The 15,610-nt window shown below is 34.2% G+C and overlaps 1 protein-coding gene across 6 annotated transcripts in view; it reads left to right on the top strand.

Annotated features, from left to right (window-relative positions):
* Window positions 1-15,610, top strand: part of LOC119073838 (protein tramtrack, beta isoform) — a 33,901-nt gene that overhangs the window by 5,677 nt on the left and 12,614 nt on the right. For all 6 annotated transcript variants that reach the window (XM_037179653.1, XM_037179651.1, XM_037179654.1 and 3 more), the window contains 2 exons: window positions 3,055-3,262; window positions 3,330-3,494. In XM_037179653.1, the coding sequence (XP_037035548.1) occupies window positions 3,119-3,262; window positions 3,330-3,494 (309 nt within the window). In that variant the 5' untranslated portion in view covers window positions 3,055-3,118. The remainder of the gene's footprint in view (window positions 1-3,054; window positions 3,263-3,329; window positions 3,495-15,610) is intronic.

Genomic DNA, 15,610 nt, shown 5'->3' on the forward strand with positions numbered 1-15,610 from the left:
AGTTGGAATTATCGTTTGTTTGATTTATGATTTTTTCCTGTATCTCTTCCCACTATTGAGGACGACAATCTTAAAAATCTCATCTTTCAGTCGATAGGAAAATGTAATTAACAGTCGAAGATTCAGAGTGTACAAACGCTTCGACTAGACTATAATTCCTAATAATTTTATTTTTTGTTAAGTAAACATGATGAAGACCGGTTGACTCTTCTATCATCCTTCTGCAAAAACTGCGTTTTTTTTCGAATCCCAACTAATTTATTATTGCTCGTAGGAAAATGACATTAAATTCCTTTTTAGCGTCGTTTCACATCGTCCATATTCTTCTCTCATTTACCCTGTACAAATAAAATGCAGGTAAAATTTTGGGTCTCAATTCACAAATGTTTTGAGCAAACCAGATTTGAAAGGTTTTTTTTTGCGTCTGGTTCTTTTAGAAATGTTTTTCTTTCAAGACAAATAATATGCACAAAGAAGGTACCCCTCGAAACAAAATATTTTTGCTGGTTAGAGGATTTACTTTGCCGATACCAAGTTCGATGTGCTTTTAAAACTACAGTGTCTGTATTTCATACTGGGAAATCACTAAAAGCTTTTAATGCAACGTATTGTTCAAAAACAATCTTACAGTCGCGTCGGCGACTTACAAATAAGGAATGCATTTTGTTTCAGCTGATCTGCTCATACGAACAAAGATGGTTTGACGTCTTTAAACAGTTTTTTACCATTAACCACACGCATGCATGTACATTTTTCACCCGTATAAACAATTAGGACATTTGTTTGTATGAGTGGATCAGCTGAAAAAACACTGAAAGAAAATGCATCACTTATTTGAAAGTCGACGACTGTAACTTTCTGAGATATTATCGAAAAGACTTCCTAACTATCGATTCTCTAACGACCCAGACACAGTCTTCAGTCCCCTAGACAATTGTTATTTACGTATATGTCTTGGACGATCATGCCCGCACGTTAGTAATCGGGCGTGACGCAAGTCCACTACCAAAAATGTTTTAACAAAAATTTTTTGAGGACGGCGGAGCATATTTACAGCAACTTTTTGACTTCTCCTTCTTAACTCCAACGACCCCCAATAACTGGATATCTGGAATCTAGGAATCCATACGAGTTCAACGAGCTATCATGCCCGCACGTTAGTTAGCGGGCGTGACGCAAGTCCAATACCAAAAATGTTTTAACAAAATTTTTTTGAGGACGGCAGAGCCTATTTACAGCAACTTTTTTACTTCTCCCCCTTAACTCCAACGACCCCCAAACTTAGATATTTGGAATCTGGGCATCAATACGAGTTCAACGAGCTATCACACGTTACTACAGCTTCAAAATTGGCCGAGATATTGAACTTCGAAATATTGATGTTTGTATGAAAATAAGCAAAATTTCGAATTTTCAGATAACTGAAATCGCCTACGTTAGTTAGTTAGTTACTTAGTTCCTATGGAAAAGTGGATCCAGCAACTCCTAAACGTTTCTATAGATTTTCCTGAAATTTGAATGGAATTTTCAAAAGTTGGAAAAAACCCATATCTTGGAAGCTGGAGCTTCTCAAAGTCTGCCTACAAATGCCATATAAAAGCCAATTTGCATGTGTGTGTGTGTGTGAGTTGACAACTCGCTGAGTTGTATATTTTGTTGCATGATATGGATGGTAATGTGGTGAATGGTGTGTGTTGTTTTGGGATGTATTTCTTGTAGGGAATTGTTGGGATCATTAAGTATTAACTTCCACTAGGTCGACTCCTAAATTTTGGGATGACAGGTGATTCCTCTGGCACCACCTAACTTCCATCGGATTTTTTGATGGATTTGGGTTATTTTCGACATGAGTGAGGTGTTCCAAGGTTGGTTCCTAAATTTTGGGATGACAGATGATTCCTCTGGCGCTTCCTAACTTCCATCGGATTTTTTGATGAATTTGGGTTATATTCGACATTAGTAAGTTGTTCCAAGGTTGGTTCCTAAATTTTGGGATGACAGATGATTCCTCTGGCACTATCTAACTTCCATCGGATTTTTTGATGGATTTGGGTTATATTGGACATTATTGAGTTGTTCCAAGGTTGGTTCCTAAATTTTGGGATGACAGATGATTTATCTAGCATTTCCTATCTTCCATCGGATTTTTCGATGGATTTGGGTTATTTTCGATATAAGTGAGGTCCAAGGTTGGTTCCTAAATTTTGGGATTCACATTGTTATATCTAGAATTTTTTAATTTCCATAAGGTTTTTTGATGTTGTCGAAATGACATACTTACAAAAGTGGTGATATCAGTCAAAAACCTCTTAAAGGGTAAATGTGACACAAGTCCTTTATCTTACTTACAAAATAACTGATATCGCTGAGGGTGACGCATTGTGCGTCGTACGCAAAAGTTAAACAAAAAATTGACCCAAAACATTTGTGGAAAAAAAAAATACAAAAAGAAATTTGCGTCACAAGTTGAGGAACATATTGTTAGGAAAATGGTTAAAAAATGTACTGAAAGAATTCAAACGGAAGAAAACCGAATCATCTGCCACTTGTGACGCAAATTTCTTTTTGTAAATTTTGTTTTCACAAATTTTTTGCGTCAATTTTTTGTTGATAAAACGTTTGCGTACGGCGCACAATGCGTCACCCTCAGCGATATCAGTTATTTTGTAAGTAAGATAAAGGACTTGCGTCACATTAACCCTTTAAGGGTTTTTTGACTGATTGATTTTAGACCTTAAATCAATCGTCGAAGACAGATATGTAATTTTCATGCAAAGAGTCGAAAATCCGAGAAACAAAATAAAAATCGCCGAAGGTAAGAGCTGTAATCGCACAAGTAGAATGCTACAGAAGAAATGACTTCAAATGGTGTAGATACTCATCTTCCGTTTTTGTTTGTTGCCCACGAATTATAATTTCTTGGGCATTACAAAGAGTTGTTTAACATTTCAATGGAGTCCAGACCCTAGATGTATTTTTCCCTCAAATTTTGCGTAAATTATAAGTAATGAAACAATCGAAATGATTTAACATAAAATATCTCTTTCTTTGTAGCCATCGCACTAAAATTGTAACCAATCCGTTACCATTGGAACTTTTCGAAGTCGACCAGTGCAAAATGACAACAGATCCGCAATACTTTAGTCTACGCTGGAATAACTACCAAAGCAACATGACTTCTGTGTTTCACCAGCTACTGCAAACACAATCATTTGTCGATGTTTCGTTAGCTTGCGAGGATAACACACTAAAGGCTCATAAGGTGAACTTACTAATTGCAGACTTTATCCAATGACAAATTTCATTACTTTTTTCAAATCTCATTTTAGGTGGTACTATCAGCCTGTTCAGCATATTTTAAGAAAATCTTATTGGACAATCCATGCAAACATCCTACCATCATATTACCCTCAGAAATTTGCTTTTCGGATCTGCGATCCATAATCGAATTTGTATATCGGGGAGAAATCGATGTGTCGGAAGCTGAATTGCAGGTGAGTTTTTCCTTTAATTAATAGCAAAAATGAGCAGGACAAGTTCATCGGAAAAACAATATTTTTCTTTGTCATGCAAATGTTCATCAACATTACTGACAAGGATTTTTTAAGCATTTAGCGCCATTATGGATCAGTTCAGTTGGACAATCAGTTGAGTGACTGGATTCTGTTCCATTCTCAAAATATGTTTCAAAACCACAAATTCCACTGTAGATTTTTAAGTGTGATGAAGCAGTAAAAATTCAGTAGCACGCACACCTCGTGCTACTGAATTTTTAGTCCAGCTCAACTAGACTTGATATGATATGCATTCCCGAAATTTTGTATTAGCTTAACGTTTACCACGTGAAACGATTGATGAGATTGAGATAAATTCTTGAGTCGTTAAATTCTGTGTAAAGGAAAACATCCAGAAAGCCTTCGAAAATAGGCCAGAGAGCTTCGTTTTTAACTCAAATTATAAGTGGTTCCGGATAAGGACACCCAACCCAGGCCACTATTCAATAAGATTCGATGTAGATTACGACTTACGACAATCAGTGCATTTTCAAAGATTTTGAATTTATCTTGAAACGCTTCAATGTTAGGATGTTAGGGTACAATACTCATAATAAATGGGACATCATCTTGTTGTGTGTATTGGACCAAGACAAATTTTCGAATAAAGTTAGTGCCAAATTGAACACCAATCGCTAAAATCCGCGACAATTGCTTTGACTATTTAAGTGGAAAAGATCTATCCGATTTGTGGGTAATACTGCAAAATATTCACTGCAACATGCATCGAAAGAGGGTAAATTTCCCTCAACCAGTCACATAAATCGATAACAACGACAAAAATAATGACAAGCTCTGGGTAATGTGGTTCTTTATATAGTGAAATGCATTTTCAACAAAATTGAAGTACAAGATTTGAAATCAACGGATTAAAAATACTTTCATCCATGGAAGTCATAGACTCGATAATAATACTGGTCATATGTTTGCCGTCTGTAACAGGTTAATATTCGACTTCTCCTTCCACTCTGCACTCCTAACTCGTGCTGTCAATTCCTTGCTTTTTTGTCTCTGCGATGTGTTTCGAATCTCGATTTGAGCTTTGAATTAGTTCTGGTACTTATGATTTCGGTATCAGTGATCAGTGCAACGCTTTATTCACCTTTTTGTCGCCAGGGGAATTTTTTAAATAGGCGTCAATTACATGTACAAATTTTTTCTTGTAGGCTCGGACGCCAAATTTTTTTTTTGGGCGTCAAGTGCAGTTGCTCTACTTTTTGCACATATGGAAAAGGATGTACTGGATAGAGAATATCTATTTCAAAGTAAATCGGACGGCTTTCTTCTGCTGCGGCAGTTGTTAATTACTTTTAAATTAAACCGACCACGGCCTTAGTAATTTATGTGAAAAGTTAATTATTGTGTGTACAAAACGAATTACCATAATTTGAACATTCAAATAATTATTAGGTGAAATAATTACTTAGACCGATACGAATGCGTCTGTAGATTATGTAGATATAACTCCCCGTAGAAATGATTTCATTTCATGCACGCAATAATTCGTTCAGTCGTTTCCATTAATTTTCAAATTTTTGGAACGAAAGTTACTATAACTGAAAATTTACCTACACTGCAGTGTGATGTTGTCATAGCCTGCGACGGATGAGAGTGAAAATTGTAATTCTGTTTTATTCGGTTAAAACAGAAACTTGGGCTGTTGTTTCCCCAATTAGTTGAATGTTTAATAATTAATAGATGTGTGACGAATCTTCTCGTCAATACAATGTCTTCGCAAGTGAATGAAAAATCTCGTAGACACAATAACATTTCAAGGCTTCCTAAAAGTGTCTTGATGTCCCAAACTACAAATAAATTTATCAACTTTTCCCGTTCAGTAACTCTTTGTGCTAGAACAATCCTCTAAGATTTGTGATTTTCTAAGGTATCTTTACAGGGTCTCTAACGAACATAGAACCGAACGATCGAGAAATTTTCAGAGCAAAATTCTTTGAATTCAACACATTTCTCTTTAATCCTAAAGTTCGTCAGACCATTTTCTTGTCACAGTCTACCGATACAGCATAATGACTTCTATTGAATTTCTACCCGCCCGAACATAGGCTCATGTTTTCAAAATTTACATTCATTGATGACGATGAACATGAACGAACTTACCTTTAAAAACATTTGAAAAAAAACCCGCTGTTTTATCACCTGTAAGGAATTGTAATAATTTACGGCGTTAAATCAAATGCCATTGAGTGCATTTTATTGCATTGTTCAGTTTGATGACAAGCAATAATATTGATAAAATTCATAATTTAATTCAATGTCAATTGCCTTTGTTAACGAAAATGCGGTTTTCATTTATGGCGAATTCTATGTACCAATCGACAAAATGTAACGTGGTAACGGTAATAACACTCTCTAAAATCGAAATGGTGTAGCGTTTCAATTAAATTAATTATCCTATACCATACCATACCATCTCGATGCGATGGTTTTCCTTCGCCAATATTCGCAATTTCAATAAGGCTTTCTTAATTTAACTTGAATTAAAATAAATTAATTTAGATTATCAACTGAACCGAGTGTAGCGTCTGTAACATGGTTCACAATAGAATTACCGTATATGTTCTGAATGAATTTGTTTATTTTCACAAACCATTTCGTTTATTCATCCAGTTCTGTTTCATCCGCTGGTGCTATACTCAGAGAAAGAGAGAATGAACGAAAAATTAGCGTTTCTCTTCTCCGCTCGCCGTTACATACATCAACCAAAGAGGTTTAATACATTCATTTCGATTCGTGTTGTTGTATATATATCAAAAAAATGTATCCACATCACACATTCATTTATGTAAACGTACGTAAAACTACACTGCATAAAATGTTCCCATCTTCGTCAGTAGCAATTGTAAAGCCCTTTAATACTCCCTGTTGGTGCCATGGTGGTCCCTTTCCGGACCGTCTTTTTTATACTTTTGCCATTAGCTTAAACACAAACACAAGTGCTTGTTTTCAAATATTATTTATATGCATTTTGCTTCGTTTATGTGTCGGAATTCCAAGTACCATTGCATGAGTATTGGCAACTTATACTCGGCGCGGTGTATATATAAATATCTTATCCTTGCCAGGGGTTTCGAACTAAAGAGTTTTTTTTCGGTCGAGTCGTTGGTGAATGAAGTTTTTTTTTAGAATTGTTTGGATGTTCGATGTTCGTGAATATTTTTGGAATGAAGAGTGCGACGAATCGATTTTAACCATTGCAGGGTACCTACTTGAATTTAGTACAGGTCTCATATCCAGCATTTTAAAACTTTATCATTGAATCAAAGTGAAATAAATTGGTGTAACCTTAGATTACATGAAACGGACAGTCGACGCTTACCAAGATTGCCTCTCATTTATCGGTATCCTATTTTATCATATGACGGAAAAGAAGACAACAATAGTTGTACTTGTCAATAATTGCTGATTTAGGACAGGTTAAGACACCGGCTGACACCGAAATTGATAAACGCACTCAGTACAGATTGTGTGTGAAATCAACTTAAAGAAAATGTTTTTAGGGAAAATTCGGAATTTTGTGTTTGTTAAGTTGTCGCTGACGTGTGTCACCACCTTCGTGATCAACTCAGAGTTGTCGTAACGTGTTCTTTCAGTACCTTGGATTTATCCTGATAGATAAGTTAACAGTGACGTCACAACATGGTCCGAGTATGATAAAGTAGATAAACCTTAAACATCTAAATAAACTGCTGAAATTACTTCCTTTGCTAAAATTTAGTCCAAATCCTGAAAATGAAATGAAATGCACAAAACTCAATGAAATGCCAAAAGCAAAAAAAAAAACGGTTTAAAGTCTCTGGCTCACAAACACACTTAGTGTGGTATATTTAATCGTCACCCTCTTCTTTACGCTCGTTTAAATATATACATTTTGTGAGTAGAGACATCAGAACTTTATGTACATGCCACTAACACACAGTACACCCCTTAAACCGGCTTCGTTCGATCGTCTGTGTCGTGCGTTAAAATACGATTCCGATTCTAAAGGCAAACCTCGAACATTCCCTTTCATTTCAAGTTCGACCTCGCCCGCTAGAGGCGCGATTTAATAAATTTTTCCGAAGTATTTTTTTTTACTTGTATGTTGGAACAAAAAAAAAATATAAAGAAGGAATTTTGTTGTGAGAATTTTTTATATCATTGGACTGATATTCGAGACACTGTTCCTTTATTTTCTACTTCCAGGCAACACAATATTTGAAAATATAAAACCTTTGAATTTGAAGTTGGAATCTGTTTTGTTTATGTTTCAATCAAACAATTATTTATATCGTTGGGTCTGTGCTTAGCCAAAAAGGTTTTATGATTAAAGTTATTGTTCGAATATAACATTAAATAAATAAATAAACAAAAACTGTTATGTGAAGTGATGTGACAAATTTAATGAATTGATATATCAATTTGTGGATAACAAATCGTCTGCATAGAATCCGTAGAATTCTTAAAGGTAAATAAGTTTGAGAGCAGTAATATGAATGGTGTGTGAAACGCATTTCTGTTTTGACTGGTTGTCTCTTCTAAATATTCTTTTCTCGTTGTTTTTCCTCCTGTTTTATATTTAATCCTAATAGACCTTGTACGTCCGAACTGGATGTGCCTTGTTCTTCTTAATTATTTTGGGGATCGGGTTTTGATTTATTGGATTAATAGTTCTTCATTCATGCGATATCCGAGACTTTTCTTCGTGTCTTTCGACGAAAACAATACACCTCAATTGTGTTGATAACAAATTCTTGTAAAAATGGTTTACACCTCCAACTCCGTGGAACTACAACAAAATTCCACAATTTTTAGCTACATCTACGATGTGTAGTTATTGATTTTCAAGAAAGAAAAGAAACCTCGAATAGGGTGACCATTTGACCAGTGAGTTTAATTTTAATTTCCTTTCACAATTATTTATAAGGAAATGTTATTACTCAATTGAAATTTCTTAGAGGCTTCAGTTTACTCACAAATGTAAATAAAAGAAAGTCGAAAGGGTAAAGACTTTTCTTGAGGATTAAACATGTTTAGCGTAAAGTGAGCAATAATCTTATACAAAGCAGAAACGTTTGCTTAAATTTTAGGACGTGTTGACCCGACAGTTGCAACTCTTTAGTAATTCTTTATGGTACGATTGACCCAGCGTAATATATTACGCAGCTAGGTAAATTTGTACACTCGTATTTTCAGTTTCTAATCTATTCGAAGGTCCATCTTTTTACCTGTCGTTCTGTCTACACCAAATACTTTTGATGTTTGACATCGACACATTTTATTTTGCTTGACTCAGACCTTTTTTTTTTCATCTAAAAAGCAAATTATATTTTTTACGAATTCACAGCATATGCAAATTTTTCGGAAATCGGCCTAGCAAATTTGGTAAATTGCCCATACTAAATGGATACGTAGAAATGAAACCTTTTTTTCGGAATGGTTTTCAAACAACCATCTTTCCAGACTTTGTATTTACCAACATAAATTGTGTACATGGTTGAGTTAGCTATTAAAAGAATCCCAAAATTTAATTTTAGTTAAATGTAAAGCTGAGTAAAACTTTGGAAACTCGATATCGAAATATTGCTGGAAGACTTATCATATTTGATAAAATATTGTTTACAGATGGAAATATCTGGTAGACCATATCCGTTTGAATGTGAACGATGTTTACGGAATTAGGCATATTGATCGACAAAATGAAGTCCGCATTTATTGAGCTATTGCACAGCTACGTGGTTCATTCATATGTTTAGCATTCACGTCCATCACAACTTTTTCTTACATTTACATTAAATTGCTACGTTCGAAACGATTCCGATTCACGTTTCTCGATGCTACTTTACATACAACATTATCGGATTTTTTTTTATTTTTTTTCCAAAGTCGTTCGGTAACGAAATCATAAATAATCCGAAAGATTTCAAAAGATTAATTACCTCTTTTGACGGGTCATAAAGTACTGGGTCGATAAACAGTTGGTACATTCGTCTGAATGTTTTACATTATAGTTTGAAGAACACCGATCGATTTATAACATTTTTCCATTTTGGATACGTCGATAAAAGTATAACATTCTGGCATCGACAGAGCTTACTCATTATAAGGCATGCCAGAAATGTTTTAAATATTTCATGTCTTGATGGTTATACCGGTCTGGCTGAACCGAGTCTGAATTTCTTACGAACTAACTATCTCCATCATACAAGGACTAAGGTACACAAGTAAAATGTTTTGTTTAACCGACTCCATACCAAAGTTTTCAACTACCTCATCAAAGGTTTCTGTAACTTTATGTATGGACAATGGGTGGGCAGCGATCCAACTAAATAAGTCCACAAACATTACAAAACCAACGGAATGATGTAAAATATTTGAGGGAAACATTGTTTTTTCGTTACAGTATAGTTTTATCATACGATAGTGGGACATGATGTCGACTACTGTCTGCTGTAAAAGAGTTTTCAGTATTACAATGTTAGTGAAACGTTTTCTCTTGCCTCTCAATTTTAGAATGACATGAAATGAAAGAAAAAAAAATGTTTCGCCTAGTTTGAATCCAGTGTTCTAAATCTACTTAAAATAAAAAAAATTGTTTTTTTTATTGAATTCTCTCATCAAATTCTCTAGCAATTTTGTTGTAACAAATTTCTTTATTTCACCCAAGAATTATTTTCACATCATTACCAGACTCAATTTAAAATAATTATTCACCATAAACCATTCATGTATATTCATTCGAGTATATATTAATGCACGTATGTATATGTACAATATAGCTTAGGCTACATTCAAACCGAATTAATTCTGTATTCGAGTTCGCGCTGTCGTCGAAACCCGTGTCCGCCCGGTGCTTTTATAATATACATTTTGGATCCAAAACGAAAAAAAAACCGTCTATATGGACATGTAAATGACCTTTCACATTGAAAACACTATTCGCTTAATAAAATGTAAAAAATTTATGCATATAACTCCATCCATCCACCTTATATATAGTTTATGAAAATGTATGTACGAAACGAATATATATTTTTAATAAATATTCTTTGTGAATATTAAATAATTCATTCTCTATTAAAAGTTTGCGTCTTGAATTCGATAAAAAAAATGCGTGTCTTGTCTATATAGAAAAATAACATACAAAATGTATATACGTATATACTGTTCAGAGTGTACTGACGATCCATAAAACCGGTTGTTTGCGCTATATATTTTTTTTATACATTTTACCAAATCACGGCTTCAATAAAAAATTTATTATAACCGGCGAATCATTTAATTGTTGGTTTTTGGTCGTGAAGTGAGTATACATCAGACGGAAATAACCGGTGTATACGTTGCTCCAAGTTGAACGAATTCTTATTTTTTTTTCTCGTTATTTATTTCCAACACACAAAACTTAAGTTCATTTCTATTCCAAAAAAAAAAATAAAAATGAGAGGAGAATGTAACAGTGATTCTAGAAATTTGTAGAAAATGTATTCGATAACCATTCCGGTCCAGAGTTACAAAACAGTGCAGAACTGGACTGGCAAAGACTTGTGGAAAAATTCATGATCAGTTTATTTGTACGGTTGTTTGTTGTTTTTTTTTATTATTATTCTTGAATTTTTGCTTCGATAAAACTAAACCGAGACACACATATACAAGTTACAAGCAACAGTGCATTTTGTGAGTTCTGCGATTGTATTATGTATGCATCGGATGCAGCAGCAGCGAAGAAAAGACTTGCTTAAATGCTTCGTTTATATATATAGCTATATAAGAACTGAGAAAGATAGCGTGTCGGGTTCAAGGTCTACAACTTCACTTGCATTATACACATTTTTAGAAGAGTTTTGGTCACGGTTAAGGATTTGTATATAGAATACACGATACATCTATTCATCACATTCATCTCCAGCTATATCGCAAGAAAAATTTTTATTATTTATAACACCGGGCATCTTCATCATTTTGTATATTTTAACGTACACTCAAAAATATATCGGATTAAAACTGAGGTTTGTATAATACTGAGAAAAAAAAACGTTTTTTTTTCATTTATTTTTGATTCAAAAATTCGATTTGTGTGGGAAATGATTTTCTGTGTGAATATTATTGGTCTGGCGTTCTGTGTTTTAGTCTCATATCAGATTGGAGAAGATGAACATGAAATGACTGTTAGCAGACTCGATAAAAATTAGTTGGGTTTTTTCTTGCTTGCAAAAATAATTTCAACTGTCTCACGACTATTGAGTGATGCTAGCGTTGTTTGTACTAATGTAGACAATGGTTAACCAATGGTATATTATGCATGCTGCTTAAAGTCAAGTTTTCTTCGTTTTAATAGCGTTCGTTGAGCTCAATTGTATGTACACATTAAATTGGTCATGATTTCGACATCAGAATGTGCCACGTTTCGTTGTTTCGTTATTTATTCTCTACGGTTATTATCAGATCCACAACGAAAAATCTGTGAAGCAAAAATAGAATTAGTCTAACCCTATATCGATTCAATTAATTTAGAACAACGGAAAGGAAATACATTTTGTTACATAAAATCCGAACGAAAAACGCAAAGAGAAGAAGAAAATTCAATGTCAAGAAGTAAATAACGTTACACCTTTCATAATCATCTTTTATTAAATTTATATATACACAATTTAAGTAGCCGATCCACAATATATTTTCGGTAAACTGGTGTGTACATAATAAGAAGACGAAATAAAATATAAAACGGAAAAGCAATAACATTTTCATACCGAAAAAAGTCATAAAAATAACCGCAGAAAATCATATGCCTGCACCCAATGTAGCCACCATAGTAGTGAGACATACTCCATTCCACACAATCTTTGGATTTCCTTTTCGTTAACAATTTCGTAAACATAACATTTCTCTACACATTATTGTTATTTTCTTTTGCTATTTTATGGAACCCACATTTTTTGTGTTGGAAACAGCTGACTTCAAGGCCATACTTTGTTGGTTGAGAGTATTTTGTTGTTTTTTTCGTATACGAGATCTGTAACCATCGTCGATGGTTAGGTCAGTTTAATTAATATATTTCTTTCAATTTATGACTTTCTTTTTAACTGGTATACCATGAGCTAACGAAAAGCGTTAAAGGAACAGCGAACGCGCAACTAAGAAATCATCGATATAAGAACAAAAACATTTTGTAAAATGTGCGATTCGTGCAAATTTAGAGTTTGGTCTTGACTTGTTGCTAAGGGACTTTCAGGCCTTAATTAATTATTCATTTTCATCATTCTCTATAGTATACTAAGGGATGTTACGTATACGTTGTCGAGAACGAGATAACAGTGAACCAACTTTTGTTTAAAATGTGTGATTTCTTTCACCGATCATTTATTAAATCAGGACGATGGCGATCGGAGTGATCGGATTATACAATGACTTTGTAGCATCGTATGGGGGTGTATCAGATTATTAAAATTTTAATTGGTCATCGTGCAGCAGGTTGGACCAAATTCGTTGAGTGCTGTTGAAGCCAATTTTCCGTTAAATACATCGACTGAGACTTTTGGGGCATTTTGAAATGATGGGACTGTATGTAAGAGTCGTAATATAAATTCTATGTGAAAAATCGATCTTTTACTTAGAGACACACGCTATTTCGTTGTGGAGAAAAGATTTCATCTTGAGCAAACCAATTCGGAAGAACATTCTCCAACAATAAGCACCGGAAAGTAACTATAGATCATCTTCACACAGTACTTTCAGCCAGTGGCGCCGAGTATAGGGGGGCGAGGGGGGCGATTGCCCCCCATGACAATGCAAAACTTCTTTAAATTCCTAGGGTTTTTCACAATTTTTTTATCATTTTGTGCTCTTTGCCCCCCATGAGCCCCCCATGAACGAATTCAAAGTCGGCGCCTCTGCTTTCAGCCGTAGCCTCACTTAAGTTTCCTGAAATATTTCGTTAACATTTCTTATCGTTGATCGTATTGAAGATGATCTATGCTGATCAGGATCCACAAATAGTAATTCTTTGAATCTTTGTTTTCACTAGCTTTTCATTCGTATATCAAAGTCGCAAATCTCTGTCGGGTAACATATACAATAAGAGATCTAATAGACCTAATTATCTATGCTTGGTCCCACCATCTTATTAACTTTCAATAATTATGCTTTAAGAATCTCAATTCATTTCATTGGTTTCGTGTCTTTGTGTACTGTACAGTGATCTGAACGTTTATTTTATGAGTAATACTACAACCAATAATGTTTCCAGTTGTATATAAGTACAACGTTTACATTAATACATAACCATGTAGCCAGTTTATATAATTGGCCGGACACTGTCTGAGCATCCGAACAAAGAAAAACGAGAACAAGAAGAAGAAAAAAAAGACGATAAAGCGACTATTGATATTGTTAGGGCATTATAATCGATGATCCATGAACGTTGTGAATGAGTTTCAACAAACAAGTTCTTCTCCTTCAATGATGAAATTTGTTTTTTTTTTCCTTTCAATACAGTAAGTGATGTAAACTCAAAATGATCAGCAGATTATATCCTTCCAGTTTCCATTCTCATTCAAAATTCAATTAAAACTTTTAACTATGTAGACGTAGACCTCCTTCTAGTTTAACTCTTACAAATGAAAAGAAAAAAAAAAGTTCTTCATGTTCCACTTCCAACGGTGTGCGTTCTATTTTGCTAGCGTGAATGTATCAAAAGAAAAATGTTTTTTAAACTTCGGTTGTAGTGATAAAGTGTAGTTACTTGTTTACAGATTGCTTAAAACTAGAAATAGCAACGTTTTCCGATATGGAGGAGCTTGTGACAATTAAACAAGAGCCAGAATGGATGATAGAAGACGAATATGCACCATCTCAGCTGTACAAAGAGGACTCAAATGTTGCCTACACCGAATATGAAATAAAACCGTACTACGACAACGACATTGACTTCGACTATTATAAATGCAAAGTAGGATTTTATTTATTTTATTTTCTTTTTATTTTCGTTCGTTTTTTTTTTTTGTATTTAATTTGATTGGCGATGTAGTGACACGCATATTCAACGATGTTCTAGATGAACAGCAACAAAATAATAAAAGACAAAAAAAATGGTTGCAGAATTATCATATTTTGCTGAAATAATTTAATATCCAATTTAAATTCAAATTCTTATTTGGTTAGTTCTGATCAGACACTCTTGATTCCGAGAGTAGGAATATCCAATTTATATCTAAAAATGTGATAACCACACCTAAAAAAAATGTTAGAAATTTTCTGTGTTTCCATGTTTTTTTTTTCATATACAACAATTATATCGCATACCCCGGTCTTCTTCAATAGTCTGCAAGGGCAAAAAAAAAAGTATTTTCGCCTCACCACCACCACACGAAACACAAAACTCGCACCCACTTTATACATAAAACACAACTCTATACACGAACCCATATATATCTCAGTTTTTCCGATTTGCACCACTTTCCCAGTCTCGTAGCATTAAAAAAAAGCACAAAATAGTATATTCCAAGCATACCATCGTCGTCGTCGTCAGCTATCCATCCAACCACCACCCAGTCACATCCACCCTCTCTTACCCAATGTACGCTTTCAATATAAAATGTTAGCTGTTCTTCCTGTCCCCATCATCAACGATTCGCACAAAACAGAAAATGGTTTAGTTTGGTGTGTAAGTTCAATCTAATACTCATCCTGCGACGTTCGGATAGCTGCGGTATTTCCAAAGCATTGCAAATGTTGTATGTGGGGGGTTTATAGATTTTTATATAAGAATCGTTATTACGACTATCTATCTGTAGTTATGTAACTGAATCGTATACATATTTATGTGTACATACGAACGTACATAAACAGTGTGGTGTATATACTTTATCGGGTACATAAGGATAAAAAAAAAATGTTGGATTAATTTTGTGTATATAATTCGTTTGGTTGGGCACAAAATTCACTTACGTCAGCAGGAAATTTTACAATGTTATGAATATTTTTAATCAAGTTAGATTACAATTCTCTTTTAATTCGTTTAAGAAGTTTGTTGACATCGGCTCAGGGTTGATAACTTTGACATG

This window comes from Bradysia coprophila, unplaced genomic scaffold (assembly GCF_014529535.1).
Source record: "Bradysia coprophila strain Holo2 unplaced genomic scaffold, BU_Bcop_v1 contig_138, whole genome shotgun sequence".
NCBI lineage: Eukaryota > Metazoa > Arthropoda > Insecta > Diptera > Sciaridae > Bradysia > Bradysia coprophila.